Below are 27,455 nucleotides of genomic sequence, written 5' to 3'. Positions count from 1 at the left end.
GGATGCTCCTTGGGGTCGGGGGGTGCTTGTCACGTCTGCGCTAGTGTCACAAGCCGGGAGCAGACGGCCGGGGCGAGGCAGCCGCTGGGAGGGGAGCTCAGCCAGCGCGTGGGGGATGATCGACGTTGGGAGCTGGGCCGGATGCTGCCGAGGCAAAGGCTCCGCCAGGGCCCTGCGTGCGGAGGGGCTCTACGTCGGGCCAGGCCTGGCAAGCTCAGCAGCCCCCTCTCCTCCAGGCACGCTGGGGTGGCCTCGCAGGGCTCCGGCTGAAAGCAGGCTGGGCAAGTCCAGTCCCTGCCGACCCCCGGGCAGATGCAACCTCCTCGCTGATGGCGGCAGAGCCCCGCTTCCATCAAGGGCAGCCCCTGCTCCTGGGGGGCTTTCTGGGGAGCAGGGCTGCGTGGCGGGGGTGTGACCGGTCAGCTGAGTGACCCGATCAGCCCCTGCTCCTGGGGGGCTTTCTGGGGAGCAGGGCCGCGTGGCGGGGGTGTGACCGGCCAGCTGAGTGACCCGATCAGCCCCTGCTCCTGGGGGGCTTTCTGGGGAGCAGGGCCGCGTGGCGGGGGTGTGACCGGTCAGCTGAGTGACCCGATCAGCCCCTGCTCCTGGGGGGCTTTCTGGGGAGCAGGGCCGCGTGGCGGGGGTGTGACCGGCCAGCTGAGTGACCCGATCAGCCCCTGCTCCTGGGGGGCTTTCTGGGGAGCAGGGCCGCGTGGCGGGGGTGTGACCGGTCAGCTGAGTGACCCGATCAGCCCCTGCTCCTGGGGGGCTTTCTGGGGAGCAGGGCCGCGTGGCGGGGGTGTGACCGGCCAGCTGAGTGACCCGATCAGCCCCTGCGGTCCCCCCCCGCCGGCTGGTGCGCTCGGTGGTTAGACGGGTTCCTTAGGGCGGCGGTTCAGGGCCCAGCGTGCCCCCCATGGAAGCAGGCGTCGGACTGATGTGCCAGGAGCGAGCTCAGCCCTGAGCTAGGTCCGCAGAGGCCGGTTCGACCCGCCCCGCCCCGGGGGCTGCTCCAGGCTGAGGTCGGTTCCTCCCGCGCTGGAGGGGCAGGGAGGGGAGCTGGGCCTGGCGCACACGGGGCGATGGGGGGCCAGGGCCCGGCTCGGGGGTAGCCCAGCGTGGGGCTGGGACCCGGCTCCAGCCGGCCCGCCCGGGCAAGGTGCACCCCGGGAGCTGGGGGCGGGTCCCGTGGGTGCCACCCCCGGGCTGCTCGGCCCTTGTTCTCCGGAGCGGGCGGGCGGCGCTGCGGAGCCGGGCGGATGGAGGTGTTCGTCAGCCGGCGGCTGCCCCGCGAGGGGCTGGCGGCCCTGGCCCAGGCCGGCGCGTAAGCGGGGCGGGGAGCCGCGCTCCCGGGGGGGGACCCGCAGCGCCGCGCGGTCCTGGCCCGGCCCCGCGGAGGCTGCAGCCGCGGGCGCGGGCAGGCTGGGGAGCGGGGCTGGCGTCCGGCCTCCGCGCTCGCTCGCTCGGGGCCCGGGGCGCAGGGTCCCCTTCCCGGGCCCGCGGCCCGCTGGGGCGAGGGATCTGCCAGGCGGAGCCCAGCTGCTGCACCCGCCCTTAAAGCAGCCACGCGCCGCTGGCTCCTAAATCCCTTAGCCCGTCGCGGGGCGTTAGGCGCCGGACTCCCCTGGAGGCTTCCCAGCCCCCCCCCCTCGAAGAGACTCTTGAAGCGTTCGCCGGCCTGGGCCGGGCCTCCCGTCCTCGGGCACAAGGTCCAATGCCCAGAACTGAGCCGTGTGTGGCCCCGGCCCCCGCTCCCAGCTGGCACCGCTCAGGGCCCGGTCTGTGCTGGCTGCTTTGCACCAGGGGATCGCTGGGAGTTTTGCCATTCGCTTCGGTGGAGCAGGAGGCGGCTGCTGGGCGCCCCTCCCCGCCCAGCTGTGTCTGTGCAAGGCAAAGGGCCAGGGCCAGGCCCAGGGCTGGCATTATGGACATGCAGTGCCCCCACCCCCGCAGTGCAGGGGCTGCGTGTGCAGAAGGCCTGGCGTGCCCTCCGCAATGTGCAGTTGCAGCCCCCCCACATTTGCAGGGATGTGCTCGTGGAGCAGGCTGGGGCAGCCCGAGAGCAGCAAAGAGCAGCCTGGGAGAGTGAACAGAGCAAGTAAACCAGCAGCCAGGCTCCTCAGAGAGGGCGGGGGCCTGGCTTTGGTGCTTGGAGCAAGCTGGGAGCGCTGGCGGAGCTCACCTGCTGCTCCAAGGGTGCAGACTGTGGCGTTCACGTGGCCGTGCCTGTCCGCTCCCTGCCGGAGGAGGAATGTTCGTTGCTCCGAGCCGGGGAGAGCCCGCCACTGTTCTTTCTCCTGCCGCGGCTGCCGTTGTTGGCAGAAGGTGCGGGGCCTTCCTCGTGCCAGGTCACGGGTGGCTTGTGTGGCTGGGGCCACGGCTGGGTTTGAGCAATGAGGCGCCACCCTCCTGGGCTGCGGAAAGGAAATCCCCAAGGGAGGAGAAGGGGGGACCCTCGTCCCCCTGCCTAAGACCAGCAGCGCTTCCCAGTCCCAGTTGATTTCCCGTGGCAAGCCCATCCCAATGGCAGTCGGAGCGCTGGCTTGAAGGGGGCTGCGAAGCGATGGTGGCTTTCCTTGTCCCTGTAGCTGCAGCATCCAGCAGTGGGATTCGGACGAGCCGGTCCCCCGCGCAGAACTGCTGGCGGGCGTGGCTGGGAAGCACGGGCTGCTCTGTCTCCTGTCGGACCGGATCGACAAAGAGGTCCTCGACGCAGCAGGTGGGGATGGGCGGCAGCCCTCTCGTGTGTGGCCCTGGCTCGTCCTTTGTGTCTGGGCTGCCAGAGCTCAGTCCCAGCTCCTGCCCTCCGGCCCCTGCGAAGCACTTTGGCTGAGCCTCCCTTTGGTGCCGTTGATGTGAACCCTCCGCGTCTGGCTCCCCCGCAGTTGTAAGACATGACGCAGCGTGTCTGGCTTCCCGCTGGCCAGAACCGCCGCGTGCCATGAACACCAGCAGCCAGCATTCGCAGCCGGGCCCCTTGGCGTGCTTGTGTTTTCCCTGCTAGAAGAAACCTCTCTGCGTAGGGCAGAGTTCCCCAAGGGGTTTTGTTAAAGAATAAATCTGTCCTAGTTCTCCAGAAGTTACGCGCTTGGGGCAGAAATGCCTCGCTGCTGTTCCCTGGCCTGGAAACAGGAAGTCAGACCATATGGGCATAGTGGTCACCGTGGCAGACCGCTGTGATGCTCAGCGAAGGAGAAGACTGACCAGCTGTGAGGGGGAAAAGCAATGAACTTGACTAGGTGCAAAGCCCTGTCAAGCGTCCCTAGTCAGCTACCAGAGAAAGGGGTGTGGTGTTTTTGCTAATTCGCTTCAGTCCCAGCCTGTCGGGTGTTTCTGGTCACTGAGGTAGAGTGCGAAGGTTCAGACAGTAACGAGCCAGTCGCTGTAAGACACTGTGACCCTTGCGTTGTCCCATTGTCGTGTTTCTCTGCTCTTGAGCTGCAGGTTGTGAGGGCTGTCTTCCTGTTTTGCAGGGCCCAACCTTAAAATAATCAGCACGCTGTCTGTGGGGGTTGACCATCTGGCTCTCGATGAAATCAAAAAGCGGTATTTATTTGCTCCTTTGCGTGCTGACCCTTGACTGTGGCATGCACGTCCTTCCCCTGCTTTCTCCACTGGCGTGGGCGAAAGAAGCAGGCACACTAGTTGGAACAACGGATGGGTCGTCTGGGGGAGGAGGGGATCGTCTGGGGGGGGAGCCTTTGGGGCTTGGGAAATGTCAGCTCTGGGAAAGCCACGTAGGGTCAGATCCTCAAAGGAATAAATGTTCCTAACTCCCACTTATTTCAGTGGAGCCTAAATACCTTGAGGATCGGCGCGTAAGGGCCAGATTTTTCAAGGATCCCGTTTAGCACCTGGCTGCGTCTTTGTGCAGCTACGTAACTTTTAAACCGTGACCTGTGCTCGTGTCCCCGCCTGTGCAATGGGAGTAAGAGCCCTGCCCGAGCTCCTGGCAGTGTTGTGAGGCGGGATGATTGATTATTGTGTGCGGGGTGCTTGGCTAAGCTGGTGGGGTGAGAACTGGGGCAGAGAAAATGCCCAGCAGAATTAAACGGGGGTTTCAGCCAAATATAAACCAACGTGCGTGTTGTGTGTTAACACCTGCGGGCCGAAATGCCGTGTGTGTATTGCAGCGGAATCCGTGTGGGCTACATCCCAGACATCCTGACGGACGCCACGGCCGAGCTGTCGGTGGCTCTGCTCTTAGCCGCGTGTCGCCGGCTGCCAGAGGCGGTGGAGGAAGTGAAGAAGTGAGTATTTCCAAGGGAGGGCTGGATTCCGAGCTGTGCCGGGTCCGCGTGGCTCCGGAGTCTCTCCAGGCCCTGTGCGATCGATCTGTCCTGAACCCGAGCCCGCCACAGTAACGAGAGGGGGTTAAACGGCTGCAGTGCCTGTGGATTCGCACTGGGCTAGCTGAGATCAGCCTCCTGAGCCCAGTGAGCTAAATGCAGTTAAAACAGTTAAGGGGCAGGATAAGCCCTCGATCTAAGGCATAACTGTGCTTGGGCAGCCCTTGAGCTAGCCGTGGTCTGGCCATATAGAGGGGCCTTACAGTAGGTGAAACCGCCCCGTGCATTGTGCTGGCCACAAGAGAGCGGCTGGACGCACGTTGGGGGCATGCCCAGGGTTCACTGCACGGAGTCTGTTCCGCGTGCCCGGGGGCTGTGGGGAGTGGGACACACGTCAGATCCGTCTTGAGGCTGCTTTAATTAGTGCTAACGGCGACTCAGAGTCGGAACGTTCCGGAGCCTGTCGTGGCACGTTCGCGCCGCTCCTGCCTGGTCGTTTCTGCGTCTCAGGCGCTAAGGCGTTTCCAGCCGGCTGCTTGTGGCCCGTGGGTTTCCACGGCGTTGTTCCTCTCGGGATTCGTTGGGGCCCTGGCCAGCCTGCCGCCAGCCTGGGAGGTGGAATCTGGCTGACCCGTTCGTGTTTCACTTCCTTGTGCAGTGGTGGCTGGACCACGTGGAAACCTCTGTGGCTGTGTGGGTACGGGCTGTCCGGTAGCACCGTTGGCATCGTGGGGCTGGGGAGAATAGGTAAGCGGCAGCATTGTGCACATCTGTGCTAGTATTTACCCCCGTGATGGAGCCCTGCTGACTGACCTGCCAACGTGGGTATGTGAGAGAGAGATTTAATCCAAGAGGAGACCGTTCACAGCTAGCACTTCTCCCCCTGAGCACAGGAAAGCAGAACTGGTACAGGCCGGCTGTCGTCACTCAGACCCTGTGCTCATGGCACGGTTGTACAACTGCCCCATAGGACAGAATGTTTGATTGAGATCATGTACGTCAGCACTTAAGGAGATGTTTGTGTCTCACTGTGTACTGTCTGTAGCTTTGATAACTTCCACTTCCCTTGCTTCCTGTGACAGTGAGGTGTGCCCGTGCAAACAGGGTGCCCTCAGCATTTGATTTAGCCTGTCTTAGCTAGACCCACTAAATCAAACCCCAGAGGATCAATCGCCAGAGCATCAGTCCTCTGGCAAGTGGAGATGTAGCCTCGGTTTTATCACAGCCAGAAACTTTCCTCTCCTTGCCTCTGTTTTTTGTGTGCGAGCATCCAAGCCCCTTTTCCAGTAGGGAACGACCCATGACTCAAATTCTCCAGCTCATTAGTCGCAGAATCTGAGGACTCCTGGCTGTAAATTGCAGTGCCTGTGGTTACTCGTGCTTTTGCTGAGCAGACGTTTCTGCTCTTGCCCGTGAGGTGGGGCGTTCGCGAGTGCCTTTGTGGGTGGTTACGCTGGCGCTTCTGCGTGTCCGTGCCCCATGGGAGCAGGCTGGGCATACTCACCACGGCTGCAAACTACATCGAGAGAGCTGTAAAGGACAGAGAGTTCTGAGGACATTCAGACCCGTGGCTCATGGGTCGCTCCCCCCAGGTGCCAGCAGCTGACTAAGCAGGAATCCATCTCTCCCTTCTACCAATCCGGGGGCAGCTGCCATCCGGCTTAGACCCTCAGCTGTCAAACATTCACCCGTTTCCACCTTATCAGGCTCCTAAAGCAAACTGGACTTTCTCTTGCTGCATCTCAGTTAAACAAATACCCCAAACAAAGTCCAGTGGATTTTTCTTCCTCCCTCGGATTTTCTCGCCTGAACTTTGCTTCAGATGTAACGTCCCAGCATTCCCCTTGCTGCGGCTGCCTTGCCAGTCAAAAATGCGTTGCGTTCCGACAGAGCGGACGAGGGCACGTTGCCTCCCAAACCTCAGGGAGAGTTCTAGCTGGGGGCCTGGGAGCGATCTCTTCTGCCGGGGCAGGTCTCGTGGCAGCTGAGTGCACCGTGGCTGTGCCTGCTTGCGAGACGCAGGAGCAAGGACCTTGCTTTGGGCTGTCGGGCTGCAGGGTTCGTGGTGTAGCCCCGCAAGCTCCGTGTACAGAGACCTGGCCTCTCCTTTCTAGGGCAGGCAGTGGCACGCCGTCTAAAGCCGTTTGGGGTCAAGACATTTCTGTATACGGGAACCCGCCCCAAACCAGAGCGCGCCGTGGAGTTTCAAGCCCAGTTTGGTAAGAGACCTACGTGACACTGGAAAGGCCCCTCTGGAAGCAAAACTTTCCTCTGGCCTGTCGAATAACAAACGGAACAAAGAGTTGGGCAGGGAAGCTTTTGTCCAGGGATACTAGGATTCCTCACGGCCAAGCTAGCAGTGCTGGCTGGAGAGCAGGGCCGGTGCTGGAACGTCGAGCACAAACACGTTTCGTAGATTACTGATTGCAAGGGGAGACACTGCCCTGGGTGTAGTCTGGGCTCCGTTGACTGGGGGGGGGAAGGGGGGGGCAAGATTTCATCCCAGATCTCTTAGAAATAACTGTCAACTCCCAAGTGAATCTCTCGGCAGACATATTCACCTCTGAGCTCACGTGACTGTTTCCCTGCCTGTACTAAAGGCCCCTCTCTGCACGGTGCCTTGCGCACGATCACGCCCCTGCGTGCACTTTGTCCTCCAAGTCCTGCGCTCTTGTCCAGCTGTCACTCGACAACGTAAATGGCTCCACAAAAATCGGTTTCTGTTGGGTCAGTTTTTTTTCTTTGCAAATTCCGGTGAATTCTCCAGATTCCGCTCCTCCCTTCTTTGGAGGAAAGCGGAAAGAGTCCTGCCTTCCAGGCCTGGCAGAATTCCCAGCGCTTTGATTAGGAGGGTACTATTTTGCCATCTAACATGTACCGCCCCCCACGCATGTGCAATGCACCCGGCTCTGGAGTGAAAGACTGACTTGCTAGGCACGTGTACGTTTCTTCTGTTGGCTGATGAAACCTTGTCTAGTATTTATTTGTTTCAAGTCCTTTAAAGTATGGCACCTTGTCCCTAGGTTGGTTTTTGGTTTAGTCCCTGTGGTCTGTCCCGGTCGTGGGGTGGGGGGCTAGCAAGGTCTCCCAGAAGCACTAGGCACTGACTAACGGCTGTTTAATAGCCATGGGATAGTTCCCCAACTAGTGAACACAAACTAGGCCGGCCAAGGAAAGGCATGATGTGTGTTTGGGCTTTGGGTTTTTCCCTCAGTCCCACTGGCCAAGCTGGCGGAGGAGTCGGACTTCGTTGTGGTCACCTGTTCCTTAACTCCGGGCACCGAAGGAATGTGCAACAAGGACTTCTTCGGCCGCATGAAGAAGACGTCCGTGTTTATCAACACGAGCCGGTGAGAGCCCTGCCCCGCCCGCTGTAGCCGGACTGGCTGGTGAGGGGAAACGGGTACGCGAGATACTGCTGGGATCATTGGCGCTTGCAAAGCCCCATGGGCGCCATCTTGGGCCCTCCCTTAGGCAGCGGCTGGGGCTGTTCCCACGGGTGGGAGGGCTTTCGCTGTGTGGCGGGCGCCTCCAGGGGCCGTTCTCTGGGCTGGGAATGGGGTGGCCCCATCACTGACGGGCCCCCAGGGATTGGCCAGGTCAGACCCATGCTTACCACAACTCAGTCTCTGGGGGTTGGGCTGCAGCGGGCCGAGCTGCGCCGGCTGGTAGCTGGGCGCAGGGAGTGCTGCGATGGCGCGTGGCAGAGCGCCCCCGTATGTGGCGTGGCCTCTGGCGTGGCCTGTCCAGCCTGGGGCCCTGCAGGGTGAGCTGCTCCGGAGAGCACGCGAGTGGGTCAGGTGGCGCGGGGGCAGTGTCTGTGTCCCCGCGTGTCTGGCTTGCGCGGCGCAGCACCCAGTTCCTCCAGCCCTTCACTGTGTCCTAGGGGAGCCGTGGTGAACCAGGAAGACCTGCACCAGGCGTTGGCGAGTGGCCAGATTGCCGCGGCTGGTCTGGATGTCACAAGCCCGGAGCCGCTGCCTACAGACCACCCGCTGCTGTCCCTGAAGAACTGCGGTGAGCCGCCATCTCTGCCCCTGCCCCCCCACCCCGTGCTCCCCTCTCTCCCTGCCCGGCCTTGCAGAGGCTCGCGCAGGGGGCTCGTGTCGAGGGGGTTCAGGGTGGGGGAGCGCGGCGTGCTCCGGGCCTGGCACGGGGTTGAGGCGAGGGGCTAACAGTCCCAGGCAGGGCAGGGGAAAGCACTGGTTCCTGTGTGGGGTGCTCCCAGCCAGGCAGAGGGGGAGCCCTGTGCGTGGGCTCGAGGCACGCTCTGACATCCGTCTTCTCTCCCCGGCCAGTGATTCTGCCTCACATTGGAAGCGCCACCTTTGCCACCCGGAGCGCCATGGCCGTGCAGGCCGCGCACAACCTCCTGGCTGGCCTGAGGGGGGAACGCCTGCCCAGTGAGCTCCAGCTGTGACGAGAGCCCGGGACAGCGCTGGCTCGGCAGGGCCCGGCCTTGGAGCGGCCGCAGCGCCCAGAGCAGCAGGACGACGCAGCCTGTGGCAAAGCTGCTGCTGGTGCCTCGCAGCATGTAGAACTGATTAAAGCAGGCTGGTGTAACACGCTGCCTTGTGGTGATTGGGGGGCAGTCTGCGCACTGTGCTACTGCGAGAGAACACCCCGGATTGGGGGGGTGGGGGGGACAGAGCAGCACCCCTCCACCCCCCCCTCCGGCTAGACATCTACTCCCTGACCGCTCCTTCATCCTCACCCAGCAAGACCCCTGCCTGCTGCAGGGGGTAATTGTCTGGCCACAGGGGAGGCTGTAGGAGTGGCTGGGAGTAGGTGTCTGGCCAGGGGTAGGGAGGAGGAGAGCAGGCTCGGGGATAGGTGTCCAGCCTGGGAGGGGAGGGTGCAGGAGCGGGCAGGGGGTAGGGGTCTGGCCAGGTCAAACCTGGTTTGCTTGCTCAGCACCAGTGGGGCCGGGAGACACCCAGGCTGGTACATGTCGATTCTCCACTGTGGGAATGATGAGCTAGTCCATGTGCGGGACTGGGAGATGGGTTGGAAATGGGGGGGATTACGGCCTATAATGGCAAGGAGAAAGGAGGGCCAGGGCACAACAGGGAGGCAAGATCAAATCAGTATCTTAGATGCCTATATACAAATGCGAGAAGTATGGGTAATAAGCAGGAAGAACTGGAATTGCTAACCAATAAATACAACTATGATATCATTGGTATTACAGAAACCTGGTGGGATGGGACGCATGATTGGAATATTGGTATGGAAGGGTACGGCTTGCTCAGGAAGGACAGACAGGGAAAAAAGGGAGGAGGGGTTGCCTTGTATATTAAAAATGTACACACTTGGACTGAAGTGGAGATGAACGTAGGAGATAGCCGTGTAGAGAGTCTCTGGGTTAAGCTAAAAGGGGTAAAAAACGAAGGTGATATCATGCTAGGAGTCTATTACAGGCCACCTAGCCAGGTGGAAGAGGTGGATGAGGCCTTTTTTAAACAATTAACAAAACTATCCAAAGCCCAAGATTTGGTGGTGATGGGAGACTTCAACTATCCAGACATATGTTGGGAAACTAACACAGCGAGGCACAGGCTATCCAATAAGTTTCTGGACTGCATTGGAGACAACTTTCTGTTTCAGAAGGTTGAAAAAGCTACCAGAGGAGAAGCTGTTCTGGATTTGGTTTTAACAAATAGGGAGGAACTAGTTGAGAACTTGAAAGTGGAAGACAGTATAGGGGACAGTGATCACGAAATAATAGAGTTCATGATCTTAAGGAAAGGTAGAAGGGAGACCAGCACAATTGAGGTTATGGATTTCAGGAAGGCAGATTTTGATAAGCTCAGAGAACTTGTAGGTAAGGTCCCATGGGAAGCAAGACTGAAGGGAAAAACAACTGAGGAGAGTTGGAAGTATTTCAAAGGGACGTTGTTAAGGGCCCAAAAGCAAACAATTCCGCTGTGTAGGAAAGATAGAAAATATGGCAAAAGACCAGCTTGGCTTAACAAGGAGATCTTGCACGATCTCAAAATAAAAAAGGAGTCATATAAAAAATGGAAACTAGGACAACTAACAAAGGATGAATATAGGCAAGCAACACGGGAATGCAGGGGCAAGATTAGAAAGGCAAAGGCACAAAATGAGATCAAACTAGCTACAGGCATAAAGGGAAACAAGAAGACCTTTTATAAATACATTAAAAGCAAGAGGAAGACCAAGGACAGGGTAGGCCCACTGCTTAGCGAGGAGGGAGAAGCAGTAACAGGGAACTTGGAAATGGCGGAGATGCTCAATGACTTCTTTGTTTCGGTCTTCACCGAGAAGTCTGGAGGTGTGCCTAACGTAGTGAATACAAGCAGAGAGAGGGTAAGTTTAGAAGATAGGATACATAAAGAACAAGTTAAAAATCACTTAGGAAAGTTAGATGTCAGCAAGTCACCAGGTCCTGATGAAATGCATCCCAGGATACTCAAGGAGCTGATAGAGGAGGTATCTGAGCCTTTAGCTATGATCTTTGAAAAATCATGGCAGACAGGGGAGATTCCAGAAGACTGGAAAAGGGCAAATATTGTGCCCATCTATAAAAAGGGGAATAAGAACAACCCAGGAAATTATAGACCGGTCAGTTTAACGTCTGTCCCAGGGAAGATAATGGAGCAGGTAATTAAGGAAATCGTATGCAAACACTTGGAAAGTAATAAAGTGATAGGGAATAGCCAGCATGGGTTTGTGAAGAACAAGTCATGCCAAACTAATCTGATAGCTTTCTTTGATAAGATAACGAGCCTTGTGGATAAGGGAGAAGCGGTGGATGTCATATACCTAGACTTTAGTAAGGCATTTGATACGGTCTCGCATGATATTCTTATTGATAAACTAGGCAAATATAACTTAGATAGGGCCACGATAAGGTGGGTGCATAATTGGCTGGATAACCGTAGTCAGAGAGTTGTTGTTAACGGTTCTAAATCCTGCTGGAAAGGGATAACAAGTGGAGTTCCTCAAGGGTCTGTTTTGGGACCCGTACTATTCAATATCTTCATCAATGATGTAGATATTGGGATAGAGAGTACTCTTATTAAGTTTGCAGATGATACCAAACTGGGTGGGGTTGCGACTTCTTTGGAGGATAGGGACATAATTCAAAATGACCGTAGCAAGTTAGAGAAATGGTCAGAGGTAAACAGGATGAGGTTTAATAAAGAGAAATGCAAAGTGCTCCACTTAGGAAGGAACAATCAGTTCCATACATACAAGATGGGAAGCGACTGTCTAGGAAGGAGCATGGCGGAAAGGGATCTAGGGGTCATAGTGGACCACAAGTTGAATATGAGTCAACAGTGTGATGCTGTTGCAAAAAAAGCAAATATGATTCTAGGTTGTATCAACAGGTGTGTTGTAAGCAAAACTCGTGAAGTCATTCTGCCGCTCTACTCTGCACTAGTTAGGCCTCAGCTGGAGTACTGTGTCCAGTTCTGGGCGCCACATTTCAAGAAAGATGTGGAGAAATTGGAAAGGGTACAGAGAAGAGCGACAAGAATGATTAAAGGTCTAGAGAACATGACCTATGAAGCCAGGCTTCATGAACTGGGCTTGTTTAGTTTGGAAAAAAGAAGATTAAGGGGGGACATGATAGCGGTTTTCAAATATCTAAAAGGGTGTCACAAGGAGGAAGGCGAAAATTTGTTCCTCTTGGTTTCTGAGGACAGGACAAGGAGTAATGGGCTTAAAGTGCAGCAGGGGAGGTTTAGATTGGACATTAGGAAAAAATTCCTAACTGTCAGGGTGGTCAAATATTGGAATAAATTGCCAAGGGAGGTGGTGGAATCTCCCTCTCTGGAGATATTTAAGAACAGGTTAGATAGACATCTGTCAGGGATGGTGTAGACGGAGCTTGATCCTGCCTTGAGGGCGGGGGGCTGGACTCGATGACCTCTCGAGGTCCCTTCCAGTCCTATTATTCTATGATTCTATGATTCCAGCAGGCCCCTGAAAGTCCAAGCCCCTTTTGGAGGGAGGGTGGAGTGGCAGGGCTGGGAGGGTAAGTAGGTGTTGCCCTGTCTGTCCATGGACAGCTGTGTATAGCACTCGTGTAGGTGCCTAGGGCTGGCTTTCCATGCTGGTGGCTGAGCGCGCGCGAGCCCGGAAGGGTTACTCTTCTAACAGTGAGGCAGTGCAAGGGCCAAGCCTCAGCTGGAGAGCAGCAATTCAGACGGGGCACTGGGGAATTGTTTCTGCGCCCGAAAGGCTCTTCGCGCCGCATGTGCAGGTATTTACTTTCGGCAGCATTCTCTGCCGTAGGAGAGGTGGTAACAAGGGGCATCGTGTCCCACGCCGCCGCCGAGTGCAGTTATGCATGTACAGAGCTGTATTTACTTTTTAGTTAGTGATGAGCTAAGGGTCCCACCCCACCATTTTTGCAGAAGAGGCTTTTACGCCAGAAGGAGCTGTCTACGCTGCCCCCTCTTGCAATGCCGCTACACTGATTATGTGCAGTTGTACAGACAGCTCCTTTGGCGCGAGCCTCTTCTGCAAAAATGGCGGCTCATTAGGCATGAGGCTCAGCGCTATTCCATGCTTAGCCTCATTTGCATATTTCTTGCACAAGAAGCTGCGAGTGTCGCCATAGCCTAGCACGGCATTAGCAATACAAGCAATCGCTTCCGTGAGAACACCCACCTTGCAGACACTTCCTTTTCTAGGACTCAGACCAGCCACCTTCTCCGAGAGCCCCCAGCTGGGTTTTGCAGCACAGCAGGAAAGTCACTGAAATTGTTCCAAAACTGTCCTAATTTAGAGTCCTCAGGCCTTCCCACAGAGTGCTCTGCCAACCCCGCTCCCACTTTATTACTGGAGGGCTTGTGTTCAGGCACACCTACAACCCCCAACTGTGGCAGTAAGGTACAGACACACAGAGCCTTCAGTGGGGCCGGTTCCTGATCATGTTGTCAGTCATACCCAATGCCTTCAACTCCACCCAGGCCAACACACTGACTGGTAGACCCACTGCAAACTCCCAGCATGCCAGTCAGGGTTAATTAAATCAAATCAGGCACATCAGCACAAAAATGTTGTGTTTATTTTCAGATGCATCTCAACTCTAAACATACTGATAGCTTCACATGAGATGGCACGATAGTGCTTGGCTAGTAAGTCTGAACAGAGGTGGGGTGAGGCTATTTTTGCAGTTATGAGGTTTGGTGATTAGCTATTGCTCATTGTACAGGGTGGGTTAGCTCAGCAGTAATTGTTATTCTGAGATATTGCTTCATATAGGAAGACCAAGAAAGCAGACATGGGTTACTGAAGATAACATATATCCTGCTATACACTACAATTTGATAAACTGAAAATTGTTTGTCACATCTATTTTTTTCTTCCTTTATTGTTGTTTCTGAAGAGAGCAGCCCTCCCTTATTACCTATGGCCTTGTTGTAAAAACGGATCCAGAAGTACAATTCAATATAGGGTTCATTTACATGTTCCTATTCATTCTTAAAATTAAGTGCATTAATCATCCCCTCCACATCTTCACTTTCTTCCTGTGCATGGGAGGGTTTTAGAGACAGAGGCTAGATAAACGGCTGGAAAATAAAAAATAGTTTTGGAACAAAACTGGAAAGGTGAGAGATTAGCACAAAGGCAGCACAGCAACACGAGATTAAATTAGAAAATAGTGTATTGTATTGGTGATCCAGTTTTAATGAAGCTGCAGTGAGACTGATTAGTTCAATGCTATTAGTCTCTTTACGTCAAGATGATTATCATAAAATGCAACATTTTCTAATGCTCTTCATAAACTTGGCACAGGGCCTTGGTGCCTTTAAAAAAAACCCAACAGTCAAGGGCCTATGAGGGTTTTAAAGAACTGAATGTCATTCATAACAGTTCATGTTTCTGCTTACCTTAGGAGCTTAAACTGCAAATCAAATGTTAACAGACCATAGGCATTTTCTCTCTCTCAGGCAGATACTGTTTCATACATAGCGCCCTGGCTCCTTTGGAACTGACCATGATTGTTAGTTCCCCCTCTCCAACTGTCTCAGTCACTAAATACTAGACTAGCTACAGAACTGAGGAATAAGGGTTTAATTTTCAGCTTTCATTCAGATAAATCCAAGTTTTTTCAGGAGTTCAACATCTGTGTTAAAAAACAGCATACATTTGATTCAACTCCAACAGTAAAAGTACACAGAATGCGTTGGCTACATACACTGACAATGTGGAAGTTGTAAAGTTAGCTAATCCACAGCAGCAGCAATATTAGATGCTCATGATCTCTCTTCTGATTATGACAGACACACTGACCAAAATTCTGCAAAACAGAACAACAATGGTCAGGAGAAGTGCTCCAAAATGTTAATAGAAACCTAGTTTGCTGAACTCCAAGAGTTAGTTCGTATACATTAAAGAAAAAAAAAAATCAACACCCTCAACTGCAAAGAGTATTTGTTACAATGATATCAAAGAGGAGGAAATTAAAATAAGATTCTGTGATTCACTGGAAACAGATTACTGAACTTGTTTTTACAAGGTGTACAGTGCTTTTTTTAAATTAAATTTGTGGTGGATTTTTACTTGTGGGAAAATACACATATACTTCTCTAAATTGAAAAATTAGAGTCAACTGCAACATTTTATACCGAGAGGCATATGAATATGGCAAGACAGGCTCTCTCATTCCTCACTCTTCCTCAGATCAAAGTAATCCATGGTTGAGAGGACAATAAGTGTATGGAGAAGGAAATTAAAATGCCTGAAGATAAGAGCATCAGAAAAGGATAGTCTGCTTACACAATAACTTGGATCAGATTGACTGTCAGCATCTGGAAAGGGTAAGAGACTATCTTACACAATAAGAGAAGCCACCACAAATCATATCTCCCATTTAAAATAAAGTAGACAATAACAAGCTCTTTTCAGACATCTATGTATATGGAATTTTAACATATGAAATACAAGTTGGTTAAAATACTGCTAAGATAGCACATACAGGACCAGTACGTCACTTACCACTCATTACAAGTCTTTACAGAAAAAATGGTGGAACACCTAGGAGAGCTCGCTGTATTCAAACTATATACACACATATATCTAACAGTCCAAACGTTACTTGTCTTGGACTCCAGGTAAGCACCTTTGTTACAGTGTCCATCACAGGAAAACAGCCAAAAATACATTCAGAACCTTCTACAACAATGGGCCGCAGGGTGCTCCCCCAGGGCTGAGTGCAGCCTACTAGGGCTCCGTGTGTGGCCTTTCTTTACCATTGCCCGAGCATGGCATTGCCAGATTCTGCTGGGTTCTGACCGTATAGGTTTTTTCTACTGCTATTACTAAAGTGGCACGCATGGGCACATGAAGCGAGGTGAGTGCTGACTGCACAGTTACTGAGAGCCGGGTGCTCCCTCCGCATCCGAAGTGCTGCTACAGTTCAATCGGCGCACCCTGCTCATTCTAGGTGGACAAGCTGCTCTCTGCCGGGAGACCCTCTTGGTCAGGACAACCTTGGAGCCCACTGAGATGATGGCGGGCTACTCGAGGCCCACTCACTGGCCTAGGATGCCCATCGCCGCTCTACAACTAATTTCATAATTAACGTTTTAAAGCATTTTGGGTAGACGGGTACATCCAAGATTATTGTTCTTTAAGGATATGCAATCTGCATTAGTAACAGTAGAGAGCTCTTTGCATTTCTGTTCACACACATCATGGATCAACTTACTTTACAAGTTATTTAAACACTTTCACAATTTTACAAAAATGCCTAAAAAAAAGTTTGTACTTCAGTTTCTCATCCTTGAAACATGCTACTGTAACATGATTAGGAGCTGGCTACATTTTCACCCTTTCCATCCTAGCTCTTCCTCCCCTCCCGCTCCCCCCCCCCCCCCCCCCCCCCCCCCCCCCGGCAAAGGAGCTACTTGGTTTTAGGGACTGTAGCCCTATGAGCCCAAGACCTGCATTTACATAATATTTAATACTTCTACAGTGCCTCCTTCAGAGAATCCCAAAGCGCTTCCAGACAGTTGTTTAGGCCTCACAACACCCCTGTGAGGTAGGTATGGTATGATCCCCATTTTACAGGACCAAGACTTTCTATATGTGTGGCACAATCACACGTAAGTGTTTACTACAAGGGCAGCTTCTTATCCTGCGATAGTGTTAATATTCCAGACACAAGCTAGTCCATGTTCTTACAATTTGTATTGGCATGATTTATATGGGCTTGGGGGGGAGGATTAAAGCAAAGTGCTGGGTAGGTTGCTGCTCTGCCACCGCAGACAGGTAGTTTTGGAATGTTTATACAAATGGCTGGACTGGCTAAACCGTTTGCCACACTTTAAACAGGCATAAGGCTTTTCTCCTGTGTGCACACGGATGTGCTTCTTACAGTCTGTTAAGGTCAAGAAAGTCTTGCAGCAGATTTTACAGGCATATTTGCGAGCACCTTCTACAACCAAGACATTGTGCTCAGATAAGGCCTTCTTACATTTTGAAAGAACATCAGCAGATGCCCTAGTCAACTGCGGTGGCCCAGGCTGGGAAGGATGTCCATTTTCAAAAGAGGACGTGCTCCCATTCATTATCAGCTGGGAATTAGATGGACTATCTTGCATTTGGGAGCTCCTAACAGAGGTCACAACAGGCATTTTGGGGGCTATGCGACGGTAGCCAGGAAAACTACTAGCTCCGCCCCTTGGAGAGCCCATCATTGCCCTAGACAAAGAGTGTAGTCCCAAGCCGGACCTTGGAAAGTCCATCCCAAACTGTTCCGCTGCCCGGTACCCAGAAGTCTGTACACAAGGAATCCCCATTACATCCTGCATAGGCCTGACAAAGTGAGAGTCTGCAGGTTCATTGAATGGATTCTCCACATGAGAGATAGTAGCAGAGGAATGACCGTTATTAGGCCCAGACTCGGGGCTCATTAAATAAGAGGCATCTCCATCCATTCGGCAATCACTGGTTGTGTTTGGAATGTTGTCGTCATTTTGATTAGCACCAAAATTGCCACCTCGGCTCTTATTTAGGAAATTTGAGATACTGAAAGTAGACTTGTGTTCCAGGTTATTTGACACCTCCAAAATATGGATGTCACCAACCCTATCGGTACTAGATTGGGGGTCAGAAAAGCTGCGATCGCTACTTTCAGGACTCAGTTCTATCTTTTCTGCACTCACTACTCCTCCTTCTACTTCAACAGACTCGCTGCCTTCTGCTTGGGAAGTGACATCGCTCACTTCATCTTGAGGCTCTGGGGAACTCAAGGGCTCAGATTTAACCACCACCCGCATGTGTTCTTTTTCATTGAGGCTGATCTCTGCGTTTTCACACTGAAAGTTATTTTTCTCAGACACCGCTTCCTGGTCAAAGCTTGTCTCCACTTGTGTTGCTTGAGATGCCATGGACATTTGTGAAATGTTTCCTCCACTGTTGTCAGACTGGCTGGGTACTTGGGCATCTTCTTGGGCACCAAAAGACTGATCAAACATAATGGTATTATCCTCTTGGGTATCAGCAACAACATCAGCTTTGGAATTGTCCACAATCTTCAGAGAATCTGGTGAAAAAAATTCTTCCCGGGAATGGACTACTGACTGGCCGCTCTCTGGGGCAACATCTGAAATGATGGACTCGTCGATGGCAGGCCTGATTCGCTGCCTGGCCCGGTCTTCAGAAGACTGTTTACGCTTGTGGAGGCGCCGCATGGGAAAAGTCGTGCGCTGCTCTATGTTACTTCTCATGGATGAGCTCATCGTATTTTGCTGCTCCTCTGTGTTCTGGGTGGAATTCAATGCAGAGCTCACAATACTCAGTCCAAGCTGCTGAAGCATGAAAGATCTTTGCATGCGTGCATTTTGTTCTTGAACTCTGTCGCTAGGTGGTGACATCGGCAGAGTCCTCGTCGTAAGGTAGTGCTTACAAGCTTTAACAACAGAGTTCAAATGTAAGTGAGAAGCTGCCAGCAAGACATCCATAACATTGCTCTCTCCAAGCATGAGTGTGGAGGTGTACATCATGTCAATCAGAGCAGCAAAGGCCTCTGCTGTCACTACCTCACTGTCCAGCTGGATCATGTTCATGGTTTGGTCTCCCTCTGCTACAGTAAACAGAGCTCGAAAATGTGTGCTGCATGCTGCCAAAACAGAGCGATGGGCTTTGAAGTGCCTGTTCCCCACCACAATGACACAGTCACAAAGTTGACCATGAAGACGCTGGTAGTTTAGCTGTTGAAAGATTTGCTCAAAGTGTCCTGGAAAATCCATGATCCTACAAAATAAAAGAGGAAAATGATGTAAGACAAAAATGGCTGAAGTTATATTTATATCACAGTGAGCCAAGGTATACAATTTGAAGACAAGTGGTTCAGAAGCAAACTATCAATAACTGATCTTTTACTTACCACCACATTACTGTATTATTTATGTTGGCAATGTTGTGAAGGAGCATAGGATAACTGCAGCTTCTGCTAGACTCCCTTACTTTTTCAGGATTTACTCTAATGTAGCTCCCAGCTAAGTATTGTGCATATTGGAGTAATTAACGCAAACTATAGTTAAAGTGTCTAATACCTTACATTATAAAAACCCCACTTTTGGTTGCTTAGAACTTCACAACATTTTGATCTTTCAGATGGAGATTTCCATGCCAAGTGTCTCCCTTGGGCTAAATTTTGTTGGAAAGCGTTTGCCGAAACAGGTCAGCAGTTTGAGAACGAGATTAGGAGAAAATATGTTGTTTCCCAATACTAAGGAAGTTATTGCAACCATTTCACTGAAAAGCTTTAGCGCCTCCATATACTTAGAAGAAAGGGTGTGACATTGTTGGGGAAAACAGAGCGAGAAGGTTAGAGATGTGCTTCTTGAAGTGCCAGTAAAAATTCACCCAAGCATGGCCATGCTCTACAAAATCTCGGTCAGCACATGGACAAAGACTGAATGTGGCAGTTCAATTCTCTGAGGATCCCACCTTTACTGAGTATACTCCAGGCTAGCTCTTTCCCTGAAATTGCCCCTGCGGGCAGCCAACAAATCTGAGATTAGGGAACCTGTTTTGCCTGGGTTCTCAATGGCCTCAATGCTGGCACCCAGGAAGCAAGGTGGAGGAAGCTGCCATCCAAAATGCAGAGAGGTGAGGAATAAGTAGAGGTGTTGCCTGAGTCAGAGGACAGGAAGAAAGTCAGGAGATGTGGAAATAAGAACCAGGTGGATTGGACAGAAGAGACAAAGGGGCAGATGGGAGACGGGGAATAGACAGAAGGATCTACAACCACTATGTAACACTACCTTACCAAACCTGGAATTTAACCCAAGAGTTTTTTGTGTCTGCATTCCTCTGCTATCTATCACCAAAGATAATGGTTTATTTACAACCACTGCCATTACTCCACTAACTCAAGTGGTAGAGGACTGTGCTGGATATAAAAGTCCAAATCCCAATCCTCATCCAATTGGAGGATCAGTGCATGTATTTAAATGGTATCGTGTGGACCCAAATTTTAAAAAAAAAAATATAGGAAGTCACATAAGATTCACATTAGAAAAATATAAAAGCTGCAATCAAGCACTCAAATTAGGAAATGCTAAAATTAAGGTTACACAATTCAGCTCCTTTGCGTGTCTCCATAATAAGAACTTCACAAGATAGAATTCCTCATCCTTAAGCACTCTTTGCTCCAAGATGTGTGGTCTGAACATCTGGTCACAATGAAACATTATTTGCTTACTCCCAGCTGACTAAGTGATCTATATTGTTCTGTTTCAATCACCTCTCCATTATTTAATGGTCTCAATCTTTGGGTCATCTTCAAACTTTAGGAGTCATGGTTTTACTTCCATAGGGCTGAGAACCAATCCTAACCTATTAGCTATTTAATATGTACCATGTCCATTTTATATTGTTCTAGGTCTAGTTTCCCAATCAAAAGTTCACAAGGCACCAAGTCCAATACCTTACCGAAATCTATTACATGTGTTTATACGATGCCTATCACAATGGGAAAACAAACAAAAAAAAGCAGTCTCGTAGCACTTTAAAGACTAACAAGATGGTTTATTAGGTGATGAGCTTTCGTGGGCCAGACCCACTTCTGACTAGGGCTCCTACATACTAGAATACAAAAACAACCAAGCTTGTCTTTTTTTTTAAAAAAAAAAAACAAGTTACTTTGACAAGATCTATTTCGCCTGTGATATCATTAATGCCATGTTCATTGGTGTTAATTAAGTCACACTCATAATATACTGAATCAGGAAGATAAGACGAAATACTGAATAACTACCCAACTAGTGAAAAGGGTAGGGACGCTGTGTGGGAAAGGGGAAGTACATATATAATCAAAGATTATCAATGCATATACATAAGGGGACCAAAGAAAGATTACACAGACAACCCTATCCTGGCATTTCCTAGCTTTTGTATGCTCGTCTTTGCACCCTTAACCTTCTTACAAGTATCTATAATTAAACTGAACAAGGAATTTCATGTACAATGCCAAAGGCAAAAATAGAGGAAGAGTAAGCATGGCTGTGTGGTTAAGGAACCAATCATGACTTAGATGTGTGGGAAGGGTCAACACTCCACTCTGCCACAGATTTCTTGTGTGACCTTGTCAACCCACTTAACTTCATGCCCAAGTTTTCCATCAGTAAAATGGGCATAATATTTCCTTTTGCCACCATTTCCATCCATGCTTATTTAGACTGCAAACTATTCAATTCATGTCTTGCCTGCTATGTACATACATACACCAAGAGCTTGGATCTCATTTGGGACCTCTGGGCACTAACAGATTAAAGAAGCCTTCTAGCATCAGGAAGTCTCAAACATGGATTCTAAGCCACTACTTTCTTCAGAATGTAAGCTTTCATTTCAACATCTAGCCCTCCAAACAAACGTACCGCTGTCTTTGTTCATCTATAGACTGCTCTACTGTTCAAGGCTGATGTCCCTTCTGACCTTAAAGTCTATGAGGAACCATTATGATCATCTAGTCTGACCCCCTGCACAGTACAGGCCACGGAATCTCACCCACCCCCCCTAGAATAATCCTCTCCCCTATATCTCAGATATTGAAGCCTTCAAATACTTTGAAGGCCCCAGATGCAGAAAATCCTCCAGCTGTGATCTGTGCCCCATGCTACAGAGGAAGGCGAAAAACCTCCAGGGCCTCTGCCAATCTACCCTGGAGGAAAATTCCTTTCCGACCCCAAATATGGCGATCAGCTAAACCCTGAGCATGTGGGCAAGACTCACCAACCAGACACCCAGAAAGTTCCCTATAGCAACTCCTATCATCCCTCCATTGACCTATTTCCCACTGATAATGAATGGTCAATTAGATACCAAGATCATGTTATCTCATCAAACCATCCCCTTCATAAACCCATCTAGTTTAATCTTGAAAGCAGATAGATGTATATTGCTTTCCCAAGCAGCAGCAGCTCAAAGTTAAGACTCGTGAGCTTCGCAGTTGCTATTCAGAACTTTGTAGGTAGAAGTGAAATCATCTAAATCTTTTTGCTACTGCTGCAGTTCTCCCAAGCAGAGGAGGCAGATACTGGAATTGTCTTAAGGAGGAGATGAGTTGACCTCACCAAAAAGGAGATGGAAGGAAAAAGTAGAGCACCAAACACTTGATGGAAAAGAAGGTTCCAAGCTTACAGAACCTGGAGACCAAGACATCTCTACAATCAACTATCCAGAGAGCCTCAAACTTATTTTCTAAAGCACATGCTCTATGAATTATTTTGAGGAATTTCTCACCCCCATATAGCACAGGCCACAGACTAGATGATCACAATGGTCCCTTCTGGCACTGAACTCTATGAAACAGAACCTAGGGACAGAAATCCCAGTATCCTCAGCCATCTCAGCAGTGGTGTTGGTCAGTGAGCTTTTCACTACAGTATTAACCCTGGAATTCTCCCAACTCATATGCAAACAAGGGGAGAATGGTAGTAAGATTCAGGAGAAAAACACTTAACTAACCTTAATAGCAAGGCTCTATTTTCTCTGCAAATACTTTTTCCACTGACCTTTCTGGTCCTTCTAGCTCAGGACACAAACAGCGTTGCACGTTTGAGCAACTGGAACGTTGCTCAACAAGACAAGTAGAGTTAAGATTTGGGATTTAAATTCCATTAATACAATTGTAAAGTTAAACAATTATTCAGCATGCCATAGTCTGACCCTTGCCTAAAAAAAAAATGTAATTTTTCCACTATTTGTACCTTTCTGATTAAGATGATAACAGGGGAGGTTTCTTAAACAATCAAATCAATAGTAATATTATTGCAGGTTACCAGAGCCTATAGTACCAGCTAAGACAGGGGTGGGCAAAAGGGCCTCTGTGGGCGGGATACAGCCTGCCAAACAAGTTAATCTGGCCTGCGGAGGCCCTGCCACATCCCTCACTCCCAGGCCAATTAGGGCCTGTGGTCAGGGGGAAAGTCCGGGGAAGTCTCCTTCTGCCCTGCAAGGGGCTCCACACTTAAAGTTAACCACCAGCTACTGCTCAGCTGGTTGCTGACTCTTAAGTGCAGAGCTCCCTTGCAGGGCAGGGCACGAGAGACTTCATATGCTCCCCCTCCACAGGCCCTGATTGACCTGGGGGCACCACATGAAATCTCCTCCCACTGCCAGGGGCATGGGTGCCTAGAGGGACTGGCCATCTGTTCAGAACAGCTAGGAGTTCTCTCTGAGGGGTCAAAGACTTTGCGTGCTCCTCCATCCCCAGATCAATCAGGATTTGTAGGTGAGGAAGCACAGGAGTCTCCCGGCCCCGCCACTTCAAACATTTCTGAAGTGGCCCCCAGTCAAAAATTATTGCCCACCCCTGAGCTAAGAGGACTGGCAAATCACGGAAACATGCATCTTGGAAAAGGAATACAATTTGAGACAAGTTTCTAATTTAGTTTACTCAAATCACACACTTGAATAGTCTCAAATGCATACAGAGTCATGCGCTATGCACACTCATTGTGTGTGTACAAAATTCCGGATACATGCATTCCATTATAAATGAGGAAACAATTTATTTTGATATAGGCAATAAATATCAGGTATTGAGCTTTACAGACGTCACTTCTAAACCAAAGACGGGTAAAAGGAATTTGACCTCACCAGGCAAGCCTGAAGTTTCAAAAAACCACAAAGCTAATCTGAAAGATTCCCAATGGATGAATACTTGTTTCAGGATCAACTTAAAATACATACATGAAAAAAGTAATGTTTTTATTTTAATGCCTCTTGCAGGCTAAGATCAAGTGTAAGATCTGGTTTTTTAAGAATGACAGAAGTCAACTTAAAAGAATGGCTGTTTGCAAAAGCCGAGAGCTAACAAATAGGTTTTAATCACAATTTGGCTCTGGGCATAGCAATAAAAGTAGCAATGTGAGAATTAAAAAAAAAAATCAACATTATTATACCAGTTATCCTTTTGGACATACCTGATCACTACTAAAAGTACTGATCCAAACAAAGATTACAAACAGGACCTATAGTTCTGTAAAAATCAAGAATGCTGTTTTCTCTCTTTCATCCCTCAATCTTTGTTTTATTTTATTAAAATAAGCCAGGGAGAAAAGTTTTCCAGGAAGCTGGTGTTCAGTGAATTAACTCTTTAAGCAAAGAGCTAAATAGGTCACTAGTCCTAAAGCTATATCCTGGTTAAACAAAAATCTTAGTTTAGTGACAGCTAAGGCTGCCTTTCGACATACTCCACCCATCTGAACACCTTAAAAGCATGGAAATAAAGTAAGGGAACCCCACCTCCTGTATTGTGTCACCTTTACCCTGCCAAAAACACTATCAACATAATGCTCCACCAGATGAGGAGGAGCAATATCTACACAATCAAACTGGCAGCCTTATTACTGTATTAGGTCTGTGGGAGTTTCCTAGGAGGTTGTGAGGGAAAGGCGGAGGAGGGAGGGAGGGAGGGAGAGCTAAGACAGGGTTGGTGGTTGCAGTAGCCCAGGGACAGCCTGAACCTGGCACCTCTCCCCTGGCCCCAGACTCCTCCTCAGACTTCTGCATCCCACCTTCTGCCCCAGCCCCGAGCCCTGCACCTCAAAGCTCTGCCCCAGCCCCGAGCCCTGCCACTCTCGGCCCCCTCCCCAGCACACGGCTGCTGTACGCACACTAATGGGGGGGGGGGACGTGCTGCGCCCCTCCAGCAAGAGTCATTCTGCGCGGGGGCGGCACAGCGCAGAGGGGGGGCGGCTGCCAGGCACAGGGCAGGTCCTAGCCGGGGTGATTGTCACCCCCCCCCCGCACTCATTGCTCGGGGTCCCCAGCCAAGGGGGGTCTCGCTGCAGCGCCCCTCCCCCGCCGCGGTGCGGTCTCCGGGCGCCAGGTCACCAAGAGTCCGCATGCGATGGGGGGGGGGCTGCGGGCAGGGCGGTCCCCGCGGAGGGGGGGCAGGTGCCAGCGCGAGCCCCCCCCAGCTGTCACTCACCCGCCGGCCGAGGCCCCGCCCCGCCTGTCTAGCGCTCGAGACTCGCCTCTCGCCGCCTCCCAGGCCCCGGCGCATGCGCACGGCCCCCCCCCCGCCCCGAGAACAAACCGCCGCCCTCCCCGCCGCGCGCCGCCCGGGCCCGCCTCACCCGCGCCGCGCCCCCGCCTCCCGCGGCTCCGGGCGGGCCGGCCCGTCCTCGTCGGCCCCGGCCGCTCCCTCGCCAGCGCGCTGCGCTCTCCTCCCCCCGCCGCTCCGGACACTGCGACGGCCTCGCCGGCAGCAGGAAATGACGCCATCACTCCGCGGCCAATCAGCGGAGGAGGCGGGGGGGGGCTTCCTGGGATGCGAAACTCCTAGCCAATCATAGGGCTCCGTTCGTTGCCCTTCCCGCTTTGAGGTGTCGGCTTAGCCAATCGGCCACCCGTTTGCTGAGCACGTCTATCAACAAGCCCTTTGCTGATTGGACAGGCCCTCCAAGAACCAATCAGAATGTGTTTTCAATCCAGGCCCAGGCTCTCGAGCGCCCTCTGCCGCCCAAGCAGCTCCCAAGAGCCCCAGCGCCCCCTCCCGCGCGTTCATTGGCCTGGCAGGCCTGGGGCAGCCGCAGAGCGCCCGCAAGGGACCCGCTGCCTGGAGCCTTGGGGCGGGGCGGGGGGGCTGCTTTCCAGGACAGGGGCGCACACACCTGCAAATGCATTGGAGCAAAGGCTGCATGGAGCCCAGTCACCCCTGGGAGAACAAGCCAGAGGGCTAGAACCCCCCCATGGCCAACCACTAAGGCACAGACACGCTGTCTGCAATGCATGGCTACTCTAGATCGCTCCTTTCAAAAACGACATGCCATGCTGCATGCCAATTTGTAACAGTTCTTTGTCTCCCCTCCCTTTGGGTCTTCAGCAGGGTTTGAATCCCAGACCTTTTATTAATAAAATCCCAGGCTTTTATTATTTGAACTGAAAAAAAGGAATAATTCCATTGGCTGGTGGCAGCAGGCTCCATCCTCTTGCACGAACTAGCCAGTGGAGAGGAAAATAGGTTCACATTCTAGTAAGCGCATGAGTTTCTTCTTTCTATTTATCCTTGCAATGTGCAGTACCAAGGTCTTCCAATGGATGCCAGTAATATCCCAAATGGCATCGTGCAATATAGGCCAAGGAGGAACAGTGGTAGCTCCTAAAGGATTTTGCAGTCTCCAATTCAAGTACCTGTATAGTGCAGCTTATTTTAAACAGAAATAATACAGTGTCTTATTTTCTCTGTACTATCAATTTTCCTTCAGCCATGGGGTACAAAGTGACAGATTGAACACAGGCTATGAGAACAAGAAAAAAATAATTGCTATCAGCACCAGCCGCTCTGCCATATGTATTGGACAAACCAGACTGTCTCTACACAAAAGAAAAAAAGCAATGGTCCTGCAGCATCTTAGGCACTAACAAAAAATGTAGATGGTGTCTACAAAGTGGGCACAACCCACTTCTTCAGATGTTTCTATTACAGACCAACATGGCTACCCCTCTGAAATTTTTACACAAAAGAATACATGGACACAAATGAGACACCAAGAATGGTAACATACAAAAACCAGTAGGAAAGCACTTTTCCTTCTCTGGGCACACAGTTACAGACTTAAAAGCTGCCACTCTTAAGCAAAAAAAAACTTCAAAATCAGACTGCAACATGAAACTGCTGAGCTGGGACTCACATGCAAACTTGACACCATCAGAATGGGTCTGAATAGGGACTGGGAATGGCTTAGCTCAGTACAAAAAGTAATTTTCCCCTTTAGGTATTCTCACCTTCTTATCACTGTTGGAAGGGGGCTACATTCACCCTATTGAATTACTTGTCACACTCCCATCCCTGTATGTAGATATCTCCGCCATCTGATTCTTTCGCTTCATGCATCTGACAAAGTGAGCTGCAGCGCTAGTAAATTTGGTAGTCTGTATGCCCTGGAACTCCTTGCTGTTCCTATTCTACATGTTTTGTTAGTTTTTAAGGTGTCACTAGTCTATTTGTTGTTTTTTAAGTTGTACCTGTTCTGTCATTCTTGCCATGAGGTGGTAAGCGGGCAGTCCTAGGAAGGTCTTCAGAAGTAGAGCTGTAAAAGCCCATTTAAAATGTTAATTAGCTAAACTATACATTTAAGGTTAAAAGCCAGGTTTCTTCAGCACAGCTGGGCACAGTTAACCCGGTAAGCGTGCTGGTCAGGTAGTGCTTACCGTAAGAATAAGAATGGCCATACTGGGTCAGACCAAAGGTCCATCCAGCCCAGTACCCCGTCTGCCCACAGTGGCCAATGCCAGATGCCCCCAGAGGGAGGGAACAGAACAGGGAATCATCAAGTGATCCCTCCTCTGTCACCCATTCCTGTTTCTGACAGAGGTTAGGGACACTGTCCCTACCCATCCCGCCTAATAGTCATGACGGCCCTAGCCACCATACATTTATCTAGTTCTATTCTGGAACCTGTTAAAGTCCTGGTCTTCCAGCACATCCTCTGGCAAGGAGTTCCACAAGTTAACTGTGCTCTGCCTGAAGAAAAACTTCCTTTGGTTTGTTTTAAACCTGCTGCCTATTAATTTCATTTGGTGACCCCCAGTTACCGAGGGGGGGGGCTGCTCAGCTCACCCCTTTACGTCGCTATTTACAAGCCTGCCCCCCCCCCCCCCCCAGTGGATGCCAGACCCCGCCCGCTCTGCAGGAAGGTGCGTGCACACGCGGGCCCGGCC

The 27,455-nt window shown here is 51.2% G+C and overlaps 2 protein-coding genes across 7 annotated transcripts; one reads left to right on the top strand and one right to left on the bottom strand.

Moving 5' to 3' along the window:
* Positions 1-1,166: 1,166 nt before the first annotated feature.
* Positions 1,167-8,852, top strand: GRHPR (glyoxylate and hydroxypyruvate reductase). 2 transcript variants are annotated; one of them, XM_075931247.2, is made up of 9 exons: positions 1,167-1,324; positions 2,589-2,719; positions 3,474-3,546; positions 4,134-4,250; positions 4,948-5,036; positions 6,404-6,508; positions 7,504-7,639; positions 8,176-8,306; positions 8,588-8,852. In XM_075931247.2, exons 1-9 carry the CDS (start codon positions 1,260-1,262, stop codon positions 8,707-8,709), a joined length of 969 nt encoding a protein of 322 aa, XP_075787362.2. In that variant the 5' UTR covers positions 1,167-1,259; the 3' UTR covers positions 8,710-8,852. The 2 variants fall into 2 exon arrangements, with proteins under 2 accessions (XP_075787362.2, XP_075787363.2); XM_075931248.2 differs by lacking the exon at positions 6,404-6,508.
* A 4,461-nt stretch (positions 8,853-13,313) lies between these two features.
* Positions 13,314-25,001, bottom strand: ZBTB5 (zinc finger and BTB domain containing 5). 5 transcript variants are annotated; one of them, XM_075931243.2, is made up of 2 exons: positions 24,869-25,001; positions 13,314-18,530 (listed from the first exon to the last, which is right to left on the bottom strand). In XM_075931243.2, exon 2 carries the CDS (start codon positions 18,524-18,526, stop codon positions 16,499-16,501), a length of 2,028 nt encoding a protein of 675 aa, XP_075787358.1. In that variant the 5' UTR covers positions 18,527-18,530; positions 24,869-25,001; the 3' UTR covers positions 13,314-16,498. The 5 variants fall into 5 exon arrangements, with proteins under 5 accessions (XP_075787358.1, XP_006122436.1, XP_006122434.1 ...); XM_006122374.5 differs by lacking the exon at positions 24,869-25,001 and adding an exon at positions 23,711-24,331; XM_006122372.5 differs by lacking the exon at positions 24,869-25,001 and adding an exon at positions 18,664-23,699.
* Between the last annotated feature and the right edge of the window lie 2,454 nt (positions 25,002-27,455).

Source organism: Pelodiscus sinensis, chromosome 6 (assembly GCF_052426305.1).
Source record: "Pelodiscus sinensis isolate ZL-2025 chromosome 6, ASM5242630v1, whole genome shotgun sequence".
Classification (NCBI taxonomy): Eukaryota; Metazoa; Chordata; order Testudines; family Trionychidae; genus Pelodiscus; species Pelodiscus sinensis.
The sequence above is the reverse complement of the archived record's forward strand: the minus strand, read 5'-3'. Positions and strand labels throughout refer to the sequence as shown.